The sequence below is a fragment of the Balaenoptera ricei genome, chromosome 10, assembly GCF_028023285.1.
Source record: "Balaenoptera ricei isolate mBalRic1 chromosome 10, mBalRic1.hap2, whole genome shotgun sequence".
Taxonomy (NCBI): Eukaryota; Metazoa; Chordata; class Mammalia; order Artiodactyla; family Balaenopteridae; genus Balaenoptera; species Balaenoptera ricei.
Window position 1 is genome coordinate 80,441,689 of NC_082648.1, and position 25,477 is coordinate 80,467,165.

General features: G+C 42.5%; 1 protein-coding gene across 5 annotated transcripts in view; it reads right to left on the minus strand.

The window, feature by feature from the left end:
- TMCC3 (transmembrane and coiled-coil domain family 3) overlaps positions 1-25,477 on the minus strand; it is a 439,356-nt gene that overhangs the window by 56,020 nt on the left and 357,859 nt on the right. Inside the window, exon 1 of one of the 5 annotated variants that reach the window (XM_059936678.1) lies at positions 17,772-17,962. The exons of 3 other annotated variants lie outside the window; for them this stretch is intronic. In XM_059936678.1, the coding sequence (XP_059792661.1) occupies positions 17,772-17,846 (75 nt within the window). In that variant the 5' untranslated portion in view covers positions 17,847-17,962. Of the gene's footprint in view, positions 1-17,354; positions 17,452-17,771; positions 17,963-25,477 lie in introns of those variants that run through there. One more of the 5 variants, XM_059936680.1, reaches the window with a different exon arrangement.

Sequence of the window (25,477 nt, forward strand, 5' to 3'; positions counted from 1 at the left end):
ACTAATTACTATGCATGAAATCTTAATTCATGCTTTCTTTCCTTCCTTGCATCCTTCTATTTCTCTATCCATCCAAACATATTGTGCATTATGTGTGAAGCCCTGGAGGTACAATCCCTGCCTGCTTTCCAGGGGGAGAGAGACAAGCGAACCGCACATGAGAAGAACACGAAGAAGGCTCACAACAGACTTGGGTACCAGTCTGGTCAGGGAGAACCCAGGCTGGGGATGAGCTGAGAAGGGGAGTCAAGGAAGACCCCGTCAGTTCAGGATCTTACAGAAGCCTTCAACATCTTTATAAGAGAAGAATTACACTTATTTTTTCACATGAGGAAGCTGATGCTCAAATGGGTTGGGCAAACTGCCTAAGATGAGTCCACACAGTTTGTAAGTGGCAGAACCAGGATTTAAAAACCAGGCCCGTGGTCCCCAGAGCCCTGACACTGAGCTGCCCCTCGGAGCTCTAACACGCCAAAGGAGGGCTTGAAAATGGCCTGTTCTGAATCTAGCAGCCCAGGTGATCCTTGTGAAACATGAACTGGCCCATGAACTGGCCTGCCCCTGCCTCTTGGGCCTCACGTCCTAATGATTCCTCAACTCCTTGCTCGCCCTGTCGCCTCTCTGATGTGCCTCAAATGCAACAGGCACACGCTTGTCGCAGGGAGTCTGCATCTGCTGTTCTCTGTCCCTGGAGAGCTCATCCCCTGCCCAGCTGTATAGCTTCCTTCCTCAGGCCCATCCTCAGTGGCATCTCTGAGTAGAGCTGTCCTCGAGCCTCCTACTTGAAACTGCTTTCCTCTATCCCCCCCCCACGCCCCCACACACACACCTTGGGCCTCCCCAGCCCCCTCTTGCATGCTTTGTTTCTCAACATTGCATTTATCACCACTTAACATACCGTGTAATTTACCTATTGGTCTGGGCTGTCTGCCTCGTCCTACCTGAATATAAGCTTGGTGAGAGTAGGGAAATTTCTTTTGTTCCCTGGGATGCCGGGCTCGGAGCAAGGTACTCAACACATATGTGTTGAATTAGGCTGAAAGCAGAATCGTTGCAGGCATGACCCGTACCTGTACTGCTTATGCGTGGACAGTGGCCCGACATCTCCCACATGAGATGCTGCCGACTTGGTGGAAGGGGGTCCGAAGAAGCCAGCCCAGGGGGCTACATGGAGCTCATTCTTAAATCAGTGCCACGCAAAGGTGCCCAAGTGAGTCCTCTTCCCTGGCACGTGCTGAGGAGACGCAGACACTACCCACCTGGATGCTACTATCCAAGGGAGCCCATCAGGGCTCTTGATCTCAAGGTGTGGTCCTGGGTGAAGGGGACACCTCAGACCAAGAAGTTAGGGGAAGTAAAGGGTAGCCTATGTTTCTGCCTTCTCCCAAAGTGCTAAAAAACAAAAAACTCTGCCTGGCCACTCAAGGAGGTCCTTATTCTCCCAAGTTAAGCTCCACCTGTTTGCAGAAGGGCTCTCTTCTTACACTGGCCTTTTGTACCCCAGGTTTAGGAAACCTCACCAAAGCTACCTAAAGAAAACCATAAGGGTTCAGTGCTCCAGTTCTCAGACAGCAAAGGGTGGACTCTCAACCTGCCTACAGAGTGACTACAGGAGTGAGATGTTCTAAGCATCTCGGTGTCTGCTGAGTCTAGAGAGGGATGGATGGTGAAGACCCAAGCACAAAAAGATCGCACAAGGTCAAACAGCAAACGCATTCAAGGGGAGGGAGAGGGTACACTTTTCATCAGGGAGGAGCTCGTGCCACAGAGTGTATAACGTCTCCCAAACTCCAAATGCAACCTCAGGCTAATCCCTCGTATCAGTAAAAATCCTGGCCATGTAGATTAAACTGGGGTGAGGTGGGAGTGGAAATGAGGGTGATGCGTAATAATAATGGGAAAGCCCTAAGTACTGACTTCATAAAATTTGAAGGCGCTTAAAGGGTGCCTTTCGTAAGTGAAATTCTACAAAGGAACCCAAACCACTGCAAGACAGTTTCCAAAAAGCAAACAAAACCTCACTGAGAGATGGTACTATAATTTCTGGAGTTTGCATCAGTCTGTTTTCTGTAGTTAGGAAAAGGGTGTCTGGTTTGGGTTACAAAGGCAGTGTTCCACTATAAAAACCTGCTGGTTGCCATGACAATGAACATCTCTGTTCCTCCCTTTTCGGCAGCATCCTTCTTACATCTGAGTCAAATCAAAGGACCTATCTGTGATGCCCAGGGTTTAGTATTTCCTTTGCACGAGGATGCAACGATACATACACACACATATACTCATATACAAGGCACATCATCAAAGGGCTAATCAGAGGTGAACCAAAACCTCAAAAATGGGTACCACCTGTCCTTCTCTCCCAATCACGTCCTACAAACATCAGGAGACACTCATGCACGAGAGTGTGAGCATGAAGGGAGGTGGGCCAGGAAGCTTTGACAGCGGACACCTACTCCTTCCCATCTAGAGCCTCTCAGGGTGGACTCTGGGTCAATTCTTTCCAGAAGGGCCCATGTGAGGTCAGGGCTCCCTGGAGCACTGCCATTTTCTGTGTGCAAGTCTGTCCTCCTGAGCCTGAGCGCCTCCAGGGCAGTGCCCACGTCTGACCGGTCTTAGGGTCCAGCCCAGCGCTAAGCACCCAGTGAAGCACTTAGGACAATGAAGGCGGCACTGGAATAAGGCAGCCTCTCCTTATATTTTCTACGGAGATCTCAAGTTAGAACACATCCTGCTTCAAATCACCCCTGCCTAAGAAGAAAGCCAGGGAATTCTAGATCCATGCTCTAGGGTGTGCAGCTTGGGACCTACAATGCAGCGCTGCTACTGGTTCTGTCACTGGGGTCACAAGTCTTGACCACTGACCCTTCCCCAGACCTGGGGCAAAACAAAGAGTAAATGAGAAAGTTATAGCATTACTGTGATTTATCTTCTCCTTTTCAGGACAAAGGCTGCTCATCATTTAGCTAGATTTAACTGCAAAACAATGTTTGTTTTAGAAAAGCTATGAAAATACCAAAAAGCCAGTGGAAGAAAAATAAAGCACCCAACGCTCTACTTACCCAGAGGTAACCAGTGTCTATATTTGGGTTTCTATGTCACTATCCTTTCAGCGGTTGTTGCAGTTCTGCCTAATGGTTAGAGGCAAAGGCTCAGGAATGCAGACCAATCTGGGTTCAAGTTCCAGCCTCTCCGTTTCTTACTGGTATGATCATGCTTGAGTTATTTACCCCTGTTTGAGCCTCAGTTCTTCATCCATAAAATGAGGATAACTGTACCTACTTTTTGGTACTGTTGTAAAAATTATCGTAACCCATGTAAGCCCTTGTCACACTGCCAGCAGAACTACTCACTTCTGCTAGCTTTATTCATGTTCTACTTGTATGTGCCACTTTACAAACAAAAATGGTATCTTCTGTGCACATATTTTGAAAACTTTTTCAATCAACATAAAAGCATGACGTCTTGACATGTCAATGAATATACTTCCATAAACTGATGGCTTTAATTATAAAACAAGAGCTTTGATAGACATTAACGAGAGTATAGATGCTTAAGTTCTTTACGTGGTCCAAAAAACTGCCTACTAGCAAACTCGAAATAACTTTATATCTGCTTTCAGAAAAAATTAAAATGCATACAAACTTTAAACAAATACTATTCAACATCTACATAAAATCTAACATCATTATGAAAATTTTCTATGACAAATATTAAAACATGACTTTAAGAAATCACTCCTGTAAGTACAATTACTTGACAAAGCTACTTAAGAATAGATGGTAAGGTTGAAGATATTCTTTTTCCTCTGCCCCAGGAATGTCACTTCTAAGTATCTTTCCTAGAGAAACCCTCCCACAAGTATACAGACCTTCTCAGAAGCAACCTGCCTGCCCACCATTAGGAGAATGGCTATAAACAGACTCTAGTTTACTCATATACTGAAATAATGTACAGCAGTAAAAAATGGAAATGAAGTTGAATAAATGTATAAACACCATGTTGGAAAAAATAACCAGTTACAAACAGATTCCATTTATATAAATATTTAATCCAAAATACAAACTATACATTGCTTACGGATTCTCCCAATGTATAAAAACATACAAAGGAATGACACACAACAAATTCAGGTTACAGAGACCTCTGAGGAAGTAGGAAGGGAGAAGACGTCCAGATATTGTATCTGGGACCATTTATCTCTTAAAAACAAGTGACAGAAATCTGGTGTAAACATGGCAAAATGTTAACATCTGTTACATCTAAGAGGTAGGTCTATGAGTACCACACTTTAAAAAAGGTCTTCTCCATATCTGAAGCATTTCGTAATTAAAAATAAAGTTGTCTACTATTTAACCAGAACTTTGGTTAATGATTTGATACAGGTTTTCCGCATGCTCAGAACATTCTCCCCTCTGTGAATCTGGTTTACTTTTAAAATATGGTGTAAGTTGCTGTTTCTGATGGGCCATTTCATTACCTTATAATTTTGGAATCTGATGTCACTGCATTTACTTCCATAGGACATTAACTTCAACCTTAAATTAAATTTAACAGCCAAAGCAAGCATAAACTTAAGAAAATTAAAATCCACTGAGAGTTTAATAAGCTAGCGGCCCTAGAAAAACATCCAGGCTCATTTGAGGCTACTGTACAAATAAACTAAGGAGCAATTATTTTAAAGAATTTACTAACAAAGTAATTGTGATTTCTGAAATGTCCAAAGTATCAGAAAACATAAAATAATCTTTGTATACAGATTTAGTATCTCTTTCAACAGTATATGTATTATTCTTATTTAGCAAATCTGTTACCATTAAAATCACCCCAAATTTGCAACAAATTATTTCAAAAATGAAGGCTGAGAAGGCATCAACGTTAATTTAAAGGAAGCCACATAAATACAAGATTATTTCATTCATCTCTTATTCACCCAAAGAAGAGTTTCAAAATATGTCTGTTGGAATGGTGGGCTCAGTTCGCAAAACCATCCTTAAACAGCACAAGGCTGAAGAGCTCTCCTTTTAACTGTTTCTTTAAAAATAAGAGCTTAGGGACTTCTCTGGTGGCGCAGTGGTTAAGACTCTGCACTCCCAATGCAGGGGGCCCGGGTTCAATCCCTGGTCACGGAACTAGATCCCACATGCATGCCACAACTAAGGAGCTGATGAGCCGCAACTAAGGAGCCTGCCTGCCACAACTAAGGAGCCCATCTGCCACAACTAAGACCCAGCGCAACCAAATAAACAAATAAATATTTTTTTAAAATAAGGGCTTAATTTGAGCCCTGAGTACTTAAAAAACTTTCTTGCTATTAGACTATTTTAAATGACCAGAGTGCTAGTCAAATTTCTCGACAGAACTTAATGTTCCCACCTACCCAAACAGTAGGAACACTTCGGGATATTAGAAACAGAAAATGATTTGGTGTAAACAAGAGCCCTCATGGCTCCCCAGGTTGTAACAGGACATAAATGAGCCACCTGAATGAAAGAAGACTCTCACTTTAATTTTGGTGCCCACATAGCCAACAGATGCCAATTCAGTGAGTACCTCTAAAATGCTCAGCACATGAGGTAAATTTTAGCTGGCTTTGTACAACAAATATTACTTGATAATTTGCTTAAGTCAGGAGGTTTTGACAAGCACAGTGCCTTTCCAAAATGAAAATACACGTAATAAAAGCATACTCATTCCACCATTAATATGCTCTTGGGTCAGCTGATGAAATGTTAAGTGTTCATTTCGGGGCACAACCAACAGTTTCAACCTCCCTCTGTGTCAGACACAGGGATTATAAGCCATGTGAACCTCTCAATAATTAACTTAGGTGCATAGAACGACCCCTAAATATCTACTGATATTTAGCAAGCCACAGGAGTAACCTACAAATAAGGATAATTAAGCCAAACAAAGCAACAGCTTATTACCTACAAACATGAAATCTTGTTTTATTTATTTTAACATGAGTCATAAACCAACTTAAATTCCTAGTACCGAGGACAGCATAAGGGTGCTATACATGCTTACTAAGTGAGAGGACCACAAGCTTGAAAGCAGTCTGCTGAAAGTCATTCCTGCCCTTTCATCTCCAGAGCTAGGATGCTGGACCACAATGATTAAGGCAGCACAGAGGGTTCAGGAAACAACAGTACATATTCTTTATACTGTAAAGCATATGTAGAACTTGTTGAGAGGTAACATCTACTTCAAAAGAACTGAAAGCAGATTTTTTTTTAAAATGACAAACTTTACCATCTCTTCTCCTTTACCTTTCGGTCTTTCCTTACGGTAGGTGATACTGGAATCATGCCTGTTGAAAGTTTCTAAATGCATGAGCTACAGTTCTCAAAATGCTCATTTCAAATCCTGGATGGGGGTGTGGGAGGGAGGGGGGATATCAACCCTGAATAAATGAACCAAAATTATAACCTTTGATTCAATACTTTTAAAACAGGAGAAAGAAATTTATAAAAATGAAACTATACATATGGACAGCAGTGTATTTTTAAAGAGAAGTAACTATGCAAAAAATGGTGCAGGAATAACTGTCATTTATGTGTAGACATCTTAAAGAGAATCAAATTCTAACTGGATCAAGATTAAAATACATAAAAACAAAAATCATAAAACGTATTTAAAAAACACGGTGTTTTGGTTTTTTAAAGACTCTTAAAATCTGGAAGGCCATTCTAAGAATGACACAAACCTGTAAGCCCTAAAAATTTTTAAATTTCTTCATGGCAAAGTCTGGTTAATATTTATTTGGTGTTTGGTATATGCTAGCTCTATACACACACAACATGTCATTAAATCAGTGTGGAAGGCAGAATTCTAAGAGAGCCCCCAAGATTCCTACCCACTGGTGTACACACCCTGTCAGATAACCTCTCCTTGTATATGAGCAAGACGTGTGAATATGACGGGATTTTACTCCCATAATTAGGTTACATTATATGGCAAGGGTGAAAGAATTTTGCAGATTTAATTAAGGTGCCTAATCAGTTGACTTTAGTTCATCAAAAGATGGAATAACTGAGTGGGCCTGGCCTATCAGGTGAGTCCTCTAAAAGAGCCCTTGTCTAGAGGTAATGCAGCAGAGACGCTCTCCTATTGGCCTTGAAGAAACAGCCTACCATGTTGTGGAGAGGGCCACATGGCAGGGAATAGTACGCAGCCTCCGGGGGCTGAGGGCCTCAGTCCTACAGCTGCAAGGAACTTAACTGGGTAAACAACCAGGGAGCTTGGAAAAGTATTCCAAGCCTCAGACAAGACTGTGGTCCTGGCTGACACCTTGATTTTAGGCTGATGAAACTGAGCAGAGGATGCAGGTAAGCTGGGTCTGGACTCTTGGCCCATGGAAACCGTGAGATGATAAATGGGTGTTGTTTTAAGTTGCTAGATTTGTAGTAATTTGTTATGCGACAGTAGAAAATTAACAGTCAGAAATGACAAACTGGAAAAAATGTATGTGCAAACAACCTATTTAATAAGTAAAAAACTTCTACAAATCAAATTAAGAGAGGAAAAACCCAATAGATAAATGGCCAGAATATATAAACAGGTAGTTCACAATAAAGACAAATGTTTTTTAAGTGTGTGAAAATATGATTAACACATTGTACTATAATTACATAAGCTGTAACCCTTGGGAGAATCTAGGTTGGGTAGAGGGGTGGTACACGGACATTTCTGTACTATTTTTTTGCAACTTCCTGTGGGTCTGTAATTATTTCAAAATAAAAATTTAAAAATACCATCAACCTCATTCGTATCAGGAAAAATATAAATTAAAATGAGGTACCAGTTTTCACCTACCAGATTGTTGAGGATCAACAAACTAGATAATAATACACTGTGTGTCGGAAAGATGTGAGCTGAGGCATGTTCATACACTGATGGTTACATAAACTGTATCAGTTTCGCTCTCTGCTGCATAGGTGCGGTGTTCAATTTCACAATATCATGATTTAAAATGCACACACCCTTTGATGAACAATCCCACGTTTAAGAATTTAGCCTATTAACATATTCTTCACATGTGGGAAAAGAAGCATGCCCAAGGGCAGTCAATGAGGTGCCTACAATAATCAAAGATTGGAAGTAATACAAGTATCCTTTAATAAGTAAATGGTTAAATAAATTATGGAATACCCATATAGTGGAATCCTATACAGCAATAATAACAAGGTCGATTAATCTGCATTGATACGGATCAAGAGTAGAATACACTTTCCAGCTTCTGAAGTCCTGTACAGCATACCCACATCCACTCATTTGGTCAGTATTTACAAGCCCCAACTATGTACTACGCTCCATGTCTGGATAAAAAGAACATAACCATCCCCATGTGAGAGGATGAAGCAAGTGCCCACAGGCAGAAAGGGGCGGCATGGGAGCCCACAAAGAAAGGAGACCAGAGCTCAAGGGCAGAGAGAGGGTGAAAGACAAAGGTCAGATGAAGAGGCTCTGGTGTCAGGGTAAGAAGCTGGGATTCTGTCCTGCTGAAGGATTTAAAGCAAGATATTGACAAGACACTATGCAAAGCATACAGTTACTCTAAAAATAAAGCAGTGGTCCAGCTAGAGAAGCTCATGATCAGGAGACCATGCGTGATTTCATGAGAGGTGTCTTAAGGTATCTCAAAACTTGAGCACTTGCGGTAAGCTGAGTCACCCAGGCACACCCCTTCACCTCACGCCTGTCGATGTGCTAAGACCTACAGAGCCAGGAGGACAGCATGAAGTCCTCTTGAAACATGCCATCTTGTGGGGTGGATTCAAAGGATGTACATAAGACATTTCCCTCACTTGGGGAAATATTTACAAGTAGACGTCTCAAGCATCTAGACATGCTTTCCTTAACCACGTTCCTTTATAGCTCTTCACCCAATATTTAAGAATGGAGTCAAAGCAGCAAACTATTCAACTACATTTCTTCAACCCTCCTCTCTGTCTTCTGTGCTTTTAATGGTTGAAGCTTTCGAGCACTTTGCCTGATGCCAATGCACATCCTGAACAGCTCTTACTGAATGGGCCTCATATTTTCAGATAAATTAAAATCTATGCCAACTAGTGATTCAGTCTCAAATCGAGGCCACCTGTTCCAATTAGTGAGATTAAAATAGTACACCACTGAAGCCGAGTTCCAAGCCTTCTGGATTATGACAACATCTTTACAAAGACAGAAAAAGAGGGACTTTCGGTCCCAACATACACTTGCACACACATGAGTAAATATACCGAGGTGCTGAAGCGTAGCTTTCACTAAGGGCAGACTTTATTTCTGGACAAGTGCTTACATCACATTTTCTGAGAAAGGCTGCAGCTCAAGGCATCATTTAGTTTCCTTACATTACAACAAGCCTACAGATACAGCTTAATTAGATTCAACTTTACTTCAGAAAAACACAGAGCTTAAATTTCTTCTCCACCCACTTTCTGTCCTTGCCTGAAATTCCCAAAGAATCCGTATCTTCTGGATGATCCATTCTTTAGCCTCAGGCCTTCCCTCTCCTCGGCTTCTCGAAGGTCATCGGAAGACTAGAAACAGAGCCTGGAACACAACTCTTGTTTTCCCAACCTCTCCCAAGTATCCCTACCCAGACAAGACTGCCTTCAACTCAACAGGGTGCACTCTTGTTCATCCCAAAACATTCAATTATTCAAATTTTCACAATCCATGAGAAGAAAAAAAATATATTTCTAAGCATTTTCTAGGCCAATGGTCTAAAAGAACTGTTTCATAAAGGAAGGGAGACGATACATTAACACCAGTGTTTTCCTCAATGATTCTGAATCATTTTAGGACAAAAATGAAAGCGTTAAACACACAGAATCACCAGGAGCGAGTCAGTCCCTTGAAAACAGTCCTCAATCCAACACAGCTGCTTCAGTCCGGGAGAAAGTCTTGTTCTGCACTAACAGCTCCCTAACAAAGCTCCCGCGTTTGCTAATCTTTTTCATCTGGTGCTGCAGGCCTCAGAGGCCCAGACAGTATTCAGCTACAGTAGTTATATGGATACTTTAAAAATAAAATTTTAAGGAGTGAATTGATTTAGAAATATTAAGTAAATAAGGGTACAGGTGGCCCGAAGCTCTTTGTAGGAGGCGTGGAAATGAGTGAAGTTTGGGGAACTCTGCGGTAGACAAAGAATGACTCAATGTCAGAACAACAAACGCTGTGATGGGTTTCCCAACGCCACTTCTCACAGTCATTCACACAGCTGGTAGGTGGAGAAGCTGACATTCCAGCTTGACTCCAAAGTCCAGACTCCGAACCCTTCACTCCAGCCCTCAAATCTAGAACTAAACTGCGTAAGTGAGGTTGGGGATAAAAAGGAAAAAGTGGTTGAGAAAATTTAAGAAGTAAACCACTGGATGTGGTGGACGAGGGGGGCTGATTGAGGGTCTTCCCATGCATCCAGTTTGGGGGCTGGCTGTATGGGAAAAGTATTCATCAGGAATTGGGGGGGATTTGAGAGAACGAGTTAAGTCTGACACATAGACTTCAAGGTGCCTGTGGAACACCTGGGTACTCCAGGGTAAAGCCACACCTGGGTTGGGCTCTCAAGTCAGCATGTAAGACAGGAACCACACACACTTTCACTCAGGGAGGCATGTCCCTGGGGATGGGCACTGGACGTGCCGTCTCTCAAAAGGCCAATGGACCCCATCCCTGTCTTCCCCCGGGGTTGCAGCACATGACTATTTCTTCGGCTAAGAACCAGATGATGTTTTCGGTTTGTGTTTACGGGCTCTGTTATATGGAAATTATATATACCAAAGCCACTTGGTGCTGGAAGATGCTCTCAAAAGAGACTCACAGGAACAGAGAGCTTCAGAGGTGACAGAAGACTGGGGGTGAATTCTAAGTGGAGTCCGTATATGATATATTCCAAGACTTCTGCATCTGGTATATGTTTTTTCCCAGTACCCTTACCCAAGAGGTAGAAGGTCAGACAAAGATGAACTCACTTCTCAAAACTTTATTTTGAATTAAAAAAATGACAATAAAAGTGACCTCAGAAAAGATAATTTTTAAAAAGTGGCAGCAGATCCAGTGCAGCTAAGTACTTTGATATATGAATTGTTACCCCTCCTCTTCACTCCAGCCCCACCAAAAGTCTGGAAATAAATTCAGAAGGATAATGGCCCAACACTAAACCATTCAAATTCAGCCTTTTTCACCTAAAAATCACAAGATTTTAAATCTGTTCATCAATTAATTCTCTACTGAAAATAGTTAAAAATTCCCATTTCACCCGAGTTCAATTTTGAGATGTTTGTCACACGTAACTTAGCAATTAACTTGGTATTTAAAAATGTTTTAAGCAGTTTTCTTTAAAGAAATTCTCTTCTAAGAGAGAAGCTGGTATAATGGTTAGTCCTAATCAGTCTGTATTAGCTACGTAGTTTCACTGGTTACAGTCTGGCTGGATGTCACTTTTCTACTTCTGCAAGTGAAATGGTCTGGAGTTAATGTCTGAATTCTCCTTCAGTTCTAACATGGTGAAACCTCTGAGTCTAACTTACCAACCCTCTGCCTTAAGTATGAGAAGCGCATGCCTTCAGCTCAGTGAAGTTCAAATCCTACAGGGAAATCCTGTGAGGCCAGAACGTGACTCAATTGTCACAAGGAGGAACGACCCTCGTTGTGTACTTTAACCGCTCATCCTCCAGAGACCAAATACCAGGTAGAAGATTCCTTGACAATGTCTTTAAATCATAAACTTATTTAACAGCCTTGAAGATGTCCCCAACTACTGTCAAAATTCTTACATCTTAGGCATTATAAAAAGTTCATAAATCGTGCATTCTCCAAATGCTTACTGGGAACATACAACTATCTGCAAAGCACTGGCAAAGTGCTGTGTCCTAAGAATCCCGAGCACACAATTTTGGCTGGGCACCCTGTGGAAGTTGAGCAATCCATCCCCAAGCACTCAGCAGGTTTATTAGGACTGAACTGCTCGGACGTCCCTGGTGGCGCAGTGGTTAGGAGTCCACCTGCCAACGCAGGGGACACAGGTCTGATCCCTGGTCCGGGAAGACCCCACATGCTGCGGAGCAACTGAGCCTGTGTGCCACAACTACTAAGCCTGCGCTCCAGGGCCCGTGTTCCCCAACTGCTTTGCCCATGTGCTGCAACTACTGAAGCCCGCGCGCCTAGAGCCCATGCCCCACAACAAGAGAAGCCACCGCAGTGAGAAGAGTAGCCCCAGCTCGCCGCAAACAGAGAAAGCCCGCATGCAGCAATGAAGACCCAACTCAGACAAAAAAAATAAAATAAAATAAAATAAGACTGAGCTGCTCTCCAATACTCAGCTCAAAAGCACAAGATTGGGAAGTGGTTAAAATGCCAGCTCTGTTATTAGATCTGGGTTCATCAAACCCTGGTTCCACCATTTCCTAATAGCCACAGGGCCTTGGACAAAATTACTTAACCCATCTGGGCCTTAACTTCCTCATCCGTAAAATGGAACTATAAATAGGATATTGTGAGGACTAAGGAGGTAGTGCATTTGAAGTGCTTAATATTGTGCCTGGCATATAGTAAGGAATTGGTACACGTTGGCTATTATCACCATTGCTGCATTCTTCTTTTCATTTACGTACTTTTTGCCTTCTTACAGAGGAATAATAACACACACACTACATTCTCCTTCAAGTAGCGTCCCCCTCCCCCAAGTCATGGAAGCAGCTGGATTATGCACAGATCATGCACAACTATGATGTTCCTTTTCTGAGGAATGTAAAGTCCTCATTCTGATTCACAGTACAGTGATTCATGGTTCTCTTCTCTCTCACCAGCCCCCTCTCTGCTGAAAACATGAAAACACAGTTAAGAAACAGCAGGGCTGAAAGCTACAGCCTCTCCTAAGTTAAGACTTGGGCAATATCCACCTAGAAAGATGAAGCTGATTTCTGACCTTAAGAGCAGCCCTGGAAATCCAGGCGGTGGATCTGAAGCAAAGAAGTCCTGCAATCCAACTTGGTAGCAGCTGTTTTGGTGGTCTACAGTGGATGTGACAAGCAAGCATGCTGGTGGATCGCAGCACGCTCCAATCTAAAGGGAGAACCGGTGAGACTGCAGCAAAGCATTGCTCAAAAAACACGCACTGCATCAATCATTCATGCTGCACTTAAGAAAATTCTGACTCGGACATTCATCTATTCACTGTCCCTTTAATTAACTCTTTAGAATAAAACAAATCACTGATTAAAAGTGTACTCACACACCACTTACTCAGTTTACCACTTCACCAGGTCAGTGTCACCTACAACAGAAGTCAGTTTCCACTCACTCTGGTTCCTACCCAGGGAGTAAGCATGCGATCATCAACTTACTACATCACTGCCCAACCATTTCCATGGTGAGAAGGGATCTGACATCCTTTTCTTCCTGATTACCTCTGGCCATTACTCATCGTGCAATTCTGGATCTATTTCCAAACCTCAGAATGTATAAAGATGTACTACAGGTGGCAACCATGCCCAACACAGGTTTTACTTCAGATGCTAGAGACTACTTACTATCATCACTTCTTCCTGTAAAAGAGAAGGGTATTTCCTGGGGCCACAAGTATAAATAAGATACACTCACCGGATATTAAGTTTCCAGAGGGGCCAGACTGTTTCATTCACCCTTATATTCCTGATGCCTGCAGCTAGCACAGAGAAGGTGCTCACAAATATTTGCTGAATGAAACTTCTTGCTCTCAAAGTGCCAGTGTCTATAGTTTATAAACACGTAAACAATCAACTGATGAGGAACGTGCAATGGAGGGAGGCACCAAATGCTAAAAGTGCCAAAAAAGTCTCTATATTATTCACAAAATTAGAGTCTTTCCATTTCCAAGCTTATGAATATGTCTTATACAGTAATAACAAAAACTGGCCACTATCTATTGAGTTCTCACTGTGGACCTGACATTTTTAGACATTACTCATTTATTACTCACAACACCTCTATGGTGTGGAAGAGGAAACTAAGACTTAGGATGACTATAAGGTCCAAGGTGACACGGTTAGGAAGCAGCAGTACTAGCACAGAGCCTGTCTTCTGCGGGCTAGCCGAATGAAAGTGGTTCTGTAGACAGAATAGTCTGGTCCTTGCAGGCTAGATGGAACAGAAGTTGATGACATCAGAGACCAAAGAGGAAGCTAACGTACCAGTTATCTCTTCCTGAGGTCTTAAGTGGCTAAACTAAGGTGGGATGACTGGGGAACATGGAAGGAACCGATTCCAGAGAAATGTCAAAGATCCACTGGCATGGCTGACAGACTAGAGATGGGGGGAAGGCAGGCACTCAGGACAACTAGCAGTTCTGATTAGTGGTATCAACAGAGCAAGAAAAAAAAAATTATCCACCTTACATATATGGAGAAAAACAGCTAATACTTGAGTATTAATGGCTTAAAACCATTGTTTTTACAAATTCTCTTATTGAAGACTCATAATCACTCCCAAAAGTAGGGATTATTATCACCTTTTATAGATGGGGAACTGGAGGCTCAGAAAGGTGAGACCCTGCCCCAGCAGTCACCCAGCTGGGAAGTGTGAAGAGCCAGAATACGACCCAAGTCTTCTGCTCCCAGAGCCACAGCTGTTCACCACTATACCCAAGTGGCTGAAGATGGTATTTTAGGACATTTAAAATTAGGACTAACAAAAATTTGATTCAGATATAACTGATTAATAAAAACCAGTTGCTGTCTAGAAAGCAGACTGCCTATATTCTTAAAAAGATAATAGGGGACTTCCCTGGTAGTCCAGTGGCTAAGACTCCATGCTCCCAAAGCAGGGGGCCGGGTTTGATCCCTGGTCAGGGAACTAGATCCCACATGCCGCAACAAAGAGTTCGCATGCCGCAACTAAAGATCCTGTGTGCGGCAACTAAGACCCAGCACAGCCAAATAAATAAATAAATAAATATTTTAAAAATATAAATAAATAAAAAGATAATACGCTTTAACTATCTAGGGCATAAAAAAAAAGCAGGAATCTAATTACAGATGCTCTTTATTTTAAAGCAGAGGGATATTACGTGCGTTGAGTTTTAACATGTACCATTTCTGAGTTTTACCCAGATGAAGTTTAAAAATGTGAATGATCCTGACTTGTCAGCTTAGAGACAATCACAGAATTCATCAGTTATATTAAATTTTCACTCAGGGGGGAAAAATTTAGGTTAATCCACGTGGCTGTAAAAATAGACTTGTACACTGTTAAAATAGTACACTGCCTCATTATTATTCCAGTCTCAAAGGCTTAAACAAGCTCAGAAAGAGAGACGAGTATGTTCCCTGTTTTCTCAACAAAGTATCAATTTTGAACTCAAAAAATGACCATTTGGTAACCAAGAACTTGATCTCATAGCGTCTTAGCCCCTGCCTGGGAGGAATCTGCATATCTCCGAAAGTTAATCAGCTCTTCACATGCACCTCCAGTTCTCATTATAGTGTTTTTAGGGGAGCTCACTTACCAAAGGAGTCCACAAAAAAGTTCTTCTAAAATCCTATACTAGATGGTTTATTGCTAAGTCGAGAAGGTGACATCAAGAAATTAAAACTTAGTGCCACTTGATGTTTTCCCTCGGCATTATATACATTCTGAGTGTAAAGAAAATAAATCTTTAGAGCTACATCTAAGTGAGTTCCACAAAACAGGAATTAGAATCGTCTAATGGGCTACCTTCTGCACAGGAAAATTACTGCTGCCTTTCCTTCATTACAGCAGACTTATTGCTGCCTTCAGGACAGATCAAAATTACATCAGCCCCACTTGAGAAAGGCTCTTAGGAGTTTTCAAAAAGGCCACTCATTCTTTCTATTCCCCACTGTCTCAACAATAAAAACCCTAAAAGCAGACAGTCAAGAAGTTTAAACAGGGATCTCAGCGTCATCAGTGCTGTAGAACTTGTGACCACGGTCCACTGAAGCTCTAGCCTTCTTTGATTCAATTTCTTCCAGTCCTCACCAGATTTCATTTGCCCAATAAGCTAATTTAGAATATTCAGTACATACAATGTCTAACTCAGTTTTAATATGTGGTCTATATAAAAACCGGGTATCTCCATGCTAACAAAACAATGTAGTAGTTTGACACTGTCAGTAGAATTTTAAACAAAATAAGAAACCCCCTTCACATAAGGTTGCGGTCCTTTAACAGAAAAAATGGGTGTGGAAATGGAACAATGGCAGATACAAGAGAGATAAAGTCTTCAGCTGACTTACACATCTGCTTTGCCACTTTCCATCTCAGTAGTAAAAAGAGTGAGTTTTGGAAAGTTCCGTGAGTTTTGCCAAATTGCTTAAATGGGCTCAGTGAGCCATCCATCCCTCATAGATTACTAATCCTGTTGTTTACGCGAAGATCATCACAGTTGTGACAAGAGAAACCCAGCTTCCACATTTTTTTTCAAATCTGAAATTTCTTCTGTCAGCTACAACATGATGGGCCAGCCCTCCCAATTACAAACGCATTAGAAAAAGATCTTCACCTTTCTTCGCATTTAACACTGTATTCACCAGCAGCCATCCCTCCAAAAACTTCTAACTGTAGGTAACCAAAGATCTTTTATCAATGTTTTCCTCCAAATGGAGTTTCTAGTTATTTTCATGACAAACTGTTATGGAACTTTTAAAGAAAGTGCCAAAAATTAAGAGAATTCTTTGGGGGGAGGGGAGAGCGAACTGGATGCAGGAGGTAAGTATTACTCCACTAAATATATTTAATCCGAAAAAAGTTAAATCATTCTGTTAAATTGATTAACCGATGCGAGCACGACCCTACCTCCGTGAACTTGATGCAGGGAGGCTGGCACTCAAAGGCTAAGATCGGACAAGTGAGCGGTTAGAGCAAAGAACACCTCCAGGTATCCCCCGCCCGAACAAATGCCAGGGTGGAGGGTGCTGTTCTAAATGGCACTTCAATCAGCCAAGGGGAGAGCGAAGTGTTGAGCCTGGACGATTAAACCCCTCAGGAGAGCAAAGGTATCCCCGAGGGACCAGCGCTCAGGCTGAGGCCTCCCTCTACGTTCAAGCACTTTACGGCTCGTCTCCGCTGCATACTCTGAAAAGCTATTTTCGCCCACAGCCAAAATCAGCAACAGCAAATTACACTGCAAACAATGGAGAGGGCGCCGGCTCCACACGGCTAAAAACTCTGAAGAGGCAGCGCGCAGAATGACTTTTCACTGGGGCAGAGCCGGGAGGAGCGGCCGCGGGAAACCTGGAAGCTGGTCCGCCGCCCCTCCGCGCTCCGGCCGCGCGCAGCGCGCGGGCTCCGGCCACCAGCCCCGAGCCCGAAATCCCCGACGTCTGCGGAGACGCGGCGGCAGCACCGGAGCTTACAAAGAGGGAAGGAGGCCGTCCTCCGCGAACACGGTGCCGCCGACGGCGGGATTCCCCTCGCGTCTCGCACCGCGCGGCGGGCGCTCCCTGGCAGAGAGGGCGGCGGAGCGCCGGCCGTCGGGGAGACCCGGGCGCGCTGGGACCGACGAGCGGAGGAGGGCGGAGGGCGGGGCTTTGCGCCGCTCCCGCCCGGGAGGGGGACCTGGGGTCTCGGAACCGCGGGCCGGGCTCCCACTCCCCACTTCCCAACCCCGTCAGCTAGAACTATGCGAGGAAGCCTGGACTCGGGGCCGCCGGGAAGAGAGGGAGGGAGGCGGCGAAACGCGCAGGGCGACGTCGTTCCCGCGGGAGCCCAAGCCCACCCGGCCTCGCCCCTCGGCCGGGTGCCCCCACCGCCACTCCGCGCGCGCCTCTCACCCGGCTCTTGCAGCGGTGCCGGCCCGGGTCGGAGTAGGTCCGGTCCACGGTGAGCGCCGTGTCGCTGCCCGGCATCTCGGCGCTCGCGCCGGGAACTTTCCCGGGGCCCCGTGCCGCCGCGCCGCGAGCTGCGGGCCGTGCTCGGGCTCCCCGGCGGGGAGCCTCGGCCAGGCGGCGGCGCGGGCTGCCGCAGATGCTACCGACACCCCGCGGCCGCCCTACGCCACCACCGCCGCCGCCGCCGCCGCCGCCTTGGGGTGGGGGGGGAAGGCGGGGCAGGGACGCGAGTCTCCTCCCCCTTCCCCTCTCCGCCCCTCCCCCTGCGCGCCCCGCCCGCACGAGACCACTCTCCAGGTGCGGCTGCTCTGCCTCCCTCCCTTGCTGAAACTTGATTCCACCCCCTCCCACACTGCCCTTTTTCCTCAAGAGATGAGCGACATCTCCACTACTTGTTGACTTAATCTGTATGTTTATGATAAAAGATGGATTTTTGGCAAGATGTTGTGAGGCTTGCCTTAAATGCTTCCTTTTGTGTTACTCTTATTCAACATGCACTTACGGGACATCTTCTATGTGCCAGGCCCTGGAGTAGGGACCAGAGTTGTTTTTTTTGGTTTTTGGGTTTTTTTTTAAGCTCATATTTTTCTTCTTCTGATTCCACTGAGCAAAAAATACACTTCCCCCTAAACAACGATCTGTGGTGTTGTGTATTTTAATTTTGCATGTCTGGCTCACCTTTATGTTGGAAGCTACTTAAAAGTCAAGACATATCTTTGCATTTTAGTATTCCCTATTTCCAGGGAAGAGTCCCTGCCCACAAGAAATATGGCGTCTAGAAGAGACATTCAGAACACCTGGTCTGGTTATGAAGGGTGTACTAGTGGGAGACTGAGTTGAAATATTGAAAGTGCAGTGCATGTGACCAGCCTAGGAGGAAGGAGGGATGTGCTCCTCCCTTCAATGGGTTGAGCTGGGAGGGAAGTGCAGGCAGAAGAAAAATACTGAGCATAAAAACAAGGGTACATTTGGAAAACCTCAAGTCATCAGTTTAGGGAGTCTCTTCAGGAACAGAAAGACATGATGGAAAAAGTAGGTGGACACCATGTGGTGCAGGGCTCTACTTTCAAGGCTAAGAAGTTCAACCCTATTCTTGGGTATTGGGCAGCTGCTAGAGGTTTCTGAATGGGGACATGACAATATCAGGATGGAAATTTAAGAAGAGGAAATACCTGATAGCTGTGTGAAGCACTGATTAAAGATGGGTTAAGGGACACTGGTTAGAAGGCCACTGCAAAAATCGAGAACAACCTCAATGTCCTTCAGAAGGAGACTAAGTATCAATAAATTATGATACAGGCATCCAGTGGAGTGTTAGGTACCTGTAATAGAATGGCAGCTCTCCAATGTATAGCTACAGAAGTATCTCTAACATATACAGTTAAGTGAAAAAAGCAATGTGCAGAATAATATATGTGGTATTCCACCATTTATATAAAAACAATATATGTATATGCTTAAATATGCATAGCATATTTCTGGGAGGATTAACATGAAACTAGGGAAACAGACAAGAAACTGATGGAAGGAGAGAAGAACTAGGTAGCTAAAAGGAGAGTTGGGGATTTATTTCTCACTGTATATGTTTTTTAAACTTGAATGCTTGAACTGTGTGCATATATTAACCATTCAAAAAGTAAAATAACAAAATATATTTTTAAATAAAAAGCATAAACTTATCAAAACTTAAGAAGAAATAGAAAAGCCCATACAGTCCTAAAACCGTTCAAAAAATTAAATCAACACTTTAAAATACTCCCCCCACCCCCCACCGTATATGATACAACTGCACCAGGCCCAGGGAGTTTTTCAGGTAAGTTACTACAAAGCAGAGAAGAGAGATATGAAATGTGAGTGCGTGTGTGTGATTTTAGCTAGGGTGGCCAGGGAAGGCCTCCATGATAAGGTGACATCTGAGCAGAGACTTGGGAAAAAGACAGCCAGCCATGTAGATATCTGAACACTGCAGAAAGAACGAACAGCAAGTACAAAGGCCCTGAAGCAGGAACATTTGGGAGTGCTCAAGAAAGAGCAAGGAGGCTAGTGTTCCCTGGAACAACAGTAGATGAAATCAGAGACATTTCAAAGGACTAGATCACATAGGGCCATTTACGCTATTTTAAGAACTCTGAGTTGAATTCTGAGGAAAATGGGAAGATTTGGAAATTTTTAAGCAAAGGAATGGAGTGATGTGCTCTGCCTTTTCACTTGGGGAAAAAAAAAAAATTGATCCCTACCTCAAGGCATACACAAAAAATCCATGCCAGATAGATTAAAGACCTAAAGGAGAAAACACAATTTTTAAAACTGCCAGAAGAAAATGGAAGAATATCATTATGATCTCAAGTCATAAAAAGCAGTTCACATAAAAGCATAAACCATAAAGATTCAACGACATTAAAGTTTTAAAACTTCTGCTTATGAAAAGAAATAATAATAAACTGAAAAGATAAGCCACAAACAAAACTTGAGCTAAGAAAATCAAATGGATGAATTTCACCAACAATACTGAGAAACAAAAAAAGCAAGCCACATAAAATTACCTGTTGTGAGATTCTATTCAGATAAAGTTAAAATATTAAGAATAAGTGACATTTTTTAGGAGACCAAAGATATATAAACTATTAAGAAATGTAAGAGCATCATATACACAAATTTCAGGACAGTATTTACCTCTGGTGGGGGGGATAAAGAAGGATACAGTAGGAGAGGAATACAAGATTATAAATAATGCCATATTTAATGAATGGCTATTTTTTTTTTTTTTTTTTTGAATGGCTATTTTTTTGAATATTATTTTATTTATTTATTTTTTATTTTTCGGCCACACGGCGCAGCATGTGGGATCTTAGTTCCCCAACCAGGGATGGAACCCGGGCCCCCTGCATTGGAAGTGTGGAGTCTTAACCACTGGACCACCAGGGAATTCCCTAATGAAAGACTATTGGTATACTGGCTATGTATTCATTCCTACACACATACACAATATTTCATAGTAATTTAAAATTTTAAAGACAACAAAGACTCAAAGGACACATGCAATGATGGTATTCTTAATCCTGGATTTAAGTCACCAGTGGTGGTATCATCTCAAATACACAAATGTAATAGCACTTTTACAAGTATAAATTTTGATACAAAGGCAAGACAGTCTGTTATTATTAAGTCTTTATGTCAGTTTAATCTTATAAAGATCCATTCTGAGATCTATAAGAGTCTATCTCTGGGTTCCCCTCCCCCATTTGCCTGATACCTCATTTATTCCAGGTACTTAGGACTACAGAAATTATATTGCTCAAGTGTATGTGTGTACATGTGTGTGTGTAACTGTGTCTGTGTGTAACTTTAGAGAGGGCAGACCTAAGTAAGGTCCATGACAAATCAAGGTTGGGCATTGGTTGGTGTGACAACAGTCATCTCCTTTCCATTTCTATTACTGTCTTGGGATTGCTTAGAAGAACTCCATTCTGGAAATGCTGACCCTCCATAAAAAGGATGAATTAAAATTTTATTAGGCTCACTTCAATTTTAATTAACAGAGGATGTTCTTTTTTAGATCATTTAGATCTATTTCACAAGCTAGTTGCCCAAAAGCTTCTCTACTGGGCACTCATACAAAATAATGTTTTTAAAACCCCAAATTAAATAGCACAAGAGCAAGCTCCGCAGAAAAGAAAGAAAACAAGCAATGCTGATCACCATTTGGCTCTCCTATTTGGAATTAGGACCCACAGGGAAAAGAGACCATGCACCTTCTTTTGGAGGCAATGCCCAGGATTTTGTCAGACCCATAGAGACAGAGACAGAGAGACAGAGACAGACAGAACACTTAAATTCTTCTTCAATGTAAGAAATTGTCTGTGCCTCTGATAATAACCTCCAAAACCCTCTCTGAAAAAAGTAATTTTTAAAAAAAAATCACAATTTTTAAGCAGCGAATGCAGTCAGAACAATAAGGAAGACAAAAGTACAAAATCTAGGGTGTGAAATAAGAATTTACTTCCAAAGTGTAAGTGGCACAATAAGGCAGCACATGCTAATAAGCACGAAAGAATTGGAACAGATCTTTTGAGCTGTAATAGTTTAAAGTTTGGAATGATGAGAAAAGGCTTCATAAAAGAGGTAGGGTGTTTCTGGGACCTTGGCCTCAGCCACCGTGGTGGGAAGCGGGCTGAGGATGGCCAGGGGCCTGGAGACCAGCTTGCAGACAATCTCAAACCTGGAGAGGCCAGGCTCGACAGGCATCTGTCCAGGTGCCCAGGCTTCAGTGGCCGCAACGCTGCCAGCAGTGCAGGGCTGGGTGGGCAGGAGCCAGGAAAGGGCCGCAGGCGGCCCAGGGCCCTGAGGCTCAGAGAGGACCTTCAAGATTGTGGAGGAGTAAGACGTGGAGATCTCCTTCCTCCCCACAAATACATCAAAAATACATCTATAGGTGGATCAACTCCTGCAGAACACCTACTGAATGCTGGCAGAAGACCTCAGACTTCCCAAAAGGCAAAAAACTCCCCACGTACCTGGCCGTGTGGCTGACAAGGTCTTGGGGCTCCGGCCAGGTGTCAGGCCTGAGCGTCTCAGGTGGGAGAGCCGAGTTCAGGACACTGGACCACCAGAGACCTCCTGGCCCCACATAACATCAATCGGCAAGAGATCTCCCAGAGATCTCCGTCTCAACGCTAAGACCCAGCTCCACTCAACAACCAGCAAGCTCCAGTGCTGGATACCCCATGGCAAACAACTAGCAAGACAGGAACACAACCCTACCCATTAGCAGAGAGGCCGCCTAAAATCATAATAAGGTAACAGACGCCCCAAAACACACCACCGGACGTGGACCTGCCCACCAGAAAGACAAGATCCAGCCTCATCCACCAGAACACAGGCACCAGTCCCCTCCACCAGGAAGCCTACACAACCCACTGAACCAACCTTACCCACTGGGGGCAGACACCAAAAACAATGGGAACTACGAACCTGCAGCCTGCGAAAAGGAGACCCCAAACACAGTTAAGTTAAGCAAAATGAGAAGACAGAGAAATACCCAGCAGATGAAGGAGCAAGGTAAAAACCCACCAGACCAAACAAATTAAGAGGAAATAGGCAGTCTACCTGAAAAAGAATTCAGAGTAATGATAGTAAAGATGATTCCAAAATCTTGGAAATAGAATGGAGAAAATACAAGAAACGTTTAACAAGGACCTAGAAGAACTAAAGAGCAAGCAAACAATGATGAACAACACAATAAATGAAATTAAAAATTCTCTAGAAAGAATCAATAGCAGAATAACTGAGGCAGAAGAACGGATAAGTGACCTGGAAGATAAAAGAGTGGAAATAACTACTGCAGAGCAGAACAAAGAAAAAAGAATGAAAAAGAATTGAGGACAGTCTCAGAGACTTCTGGGACAACATTAAACGCACCAGCATTTGAATTATAGGGGTCCCAGAAGAAGAAGAGAAAAAGAAAGGGGCTGAGAAAATATCTTAAGAGATTATAGTTGAAAACTTCCCTAAAATGGGAAAGGAAAGAGTCAATCAAGTCCAGGAAGCACAGAGAGTCCCATACAGGATAAATCCAAGGAGAAACACGCTGAGACACATAAAATCAAACTATCAAAAATTAAATACAAAATAAAATCTTAAAAGCAGCAAGGAAAAAGCAACAAATAACATATAAGGGAATCCCCATAAGGTTAACAGCTGATCTTTCAGCAGAAACTCTGCAAGCCAGAAGGGAGTGGCAGGACATATTTCAAGTGATGAAAGAGAAAAACCTACAACCAAGATTACTGTACCCAGCAAGGATCTCATTCAGATTCCATGGAGAAATTAAAATGTTTACAGACAAGCAAAAGCTAAGAGAATTCAGCAACACCAAACCAGCTTTACTACAAATGCTAAAGGAACTTCTCTAGGCATGAAACACAAGAGAAGGAAAAAACCTACAAAAACAAACCCAAAACAATTAAGAAAATGGTGATAGGAACATACATATCGATAATTACCTTAAATGTAAATGGATTAAATGCTCCAACCAAAAGACACAGACTGGCTGAATGGATACAAAAACAAGACCCATATATATGCTGTCTACAAGAGACCCACTTCAGACCTAGGGACACATACAGACTGAAAGTGATATTCCATGCAAAAGGAAATCAAAAGAAAGCTGCAGGAGCAATTCTCATATCAGACAAAATAGACTTTAAAATAAAGACTATTACAAGAGGCAAAGAAGGACACTACATAATGATGAAGGGATGATGGATGATCTTGGATGATGAAGGGATCAATCCAAGAAGAAGATATAACAATTGAAAATATTTCTGCACCCAACATAGGAACACCTCAATACATAAGGCAAAATGCTAACAGCCATAAAAGGGGAAATTGACAGTAACACAATCATAGTAGGGGACTTTAACACCCCACTTTCACCAATGGACAGATCATCCAAAATGAAAATAAATATAGAAACACAAGCTTTAAATGACAAATTGAACAAGATGGACTTAATGGATATTGAAAGGACATTCCATCCAAAAACAAAGGAATACACTTTCTTCTCAACTGCTCATGGAACATTCTCCAGGATAGATCATATCTTGCATCACAAATCAAGCCTTGGTAAATTTAAGAAAATTGAAATCGTATCAAGTATCTTTTCCAACCACAACACTATGAGACTAGATATCAATTACAGGAAAAAAAACTGTAAAAAATACAAACACATGGAGGCTAAATAATACACTACTAAATAACCAAGAGATCACTGAATAAATCAAAGAGGAAATAAAAGAATAACTAGAAACAAATGACAATGAAAACACGACAACCCAAAACCTATGGGATGCAGCAAAAGCAGTTCTAACAGGGAAGTTTAGAGCAATACAATCCTACTTCAAGAAACAAGAAACACCTCAAATAAACAACCTAACCTTACACCTAAAGCAATTAGGAAAGAAGAACAAAAAAGACCCCAAAGTTAGCAGAAGGAAAGAAATCATCATAAAGATCAGAAATGAAAAAGAAATGAAGGAAACAATAGCAAAGATCAATAAAACTAAAAGCTGGTTCTTTGAGAAGATAAACAAAATCGATAAACCATTAGCCAGACTCATCAAGAAAAAAAGGGAGAAGACTCAGATCAAGAGAATTAGAAATGAAAAAGGAGAGGTAACAGCTGACACTGCAGAAATACAAAGGATCATGAGAGATTACTACAAGCAACCATATACCAATAAAATGGAAAACCTGGAAGAAATGGACAAATTCTTAGAAAAGCACAACCTTCCGAGACTGAACCAGGAAGAAATAGAAAATATAAACATAACAATCACAAGCACTGAAATTGAAACTGTGATTAAAAATCTTCCAACAAACAAAAGCCCAGGACCAGATGGCTTCACAGGCGACTTCTATCATTTAGAGAAGAGCTAACACCTATCTTTCTCAAACTCTTCCAAAATGTAGCAGAGGGAGGAACACTCCCAAACTCATTCTATGAGGCCACCATCACCCTGATACCAAAACCAGACAAAGATATCACAAAAAAAGAAAACTACGGGCTAATATCACTGATGAACATAGATGCAAAAATCCTCAACAAAATACTAGCAAACAGAATCCAACAGCACATTAAAAGGATCGTA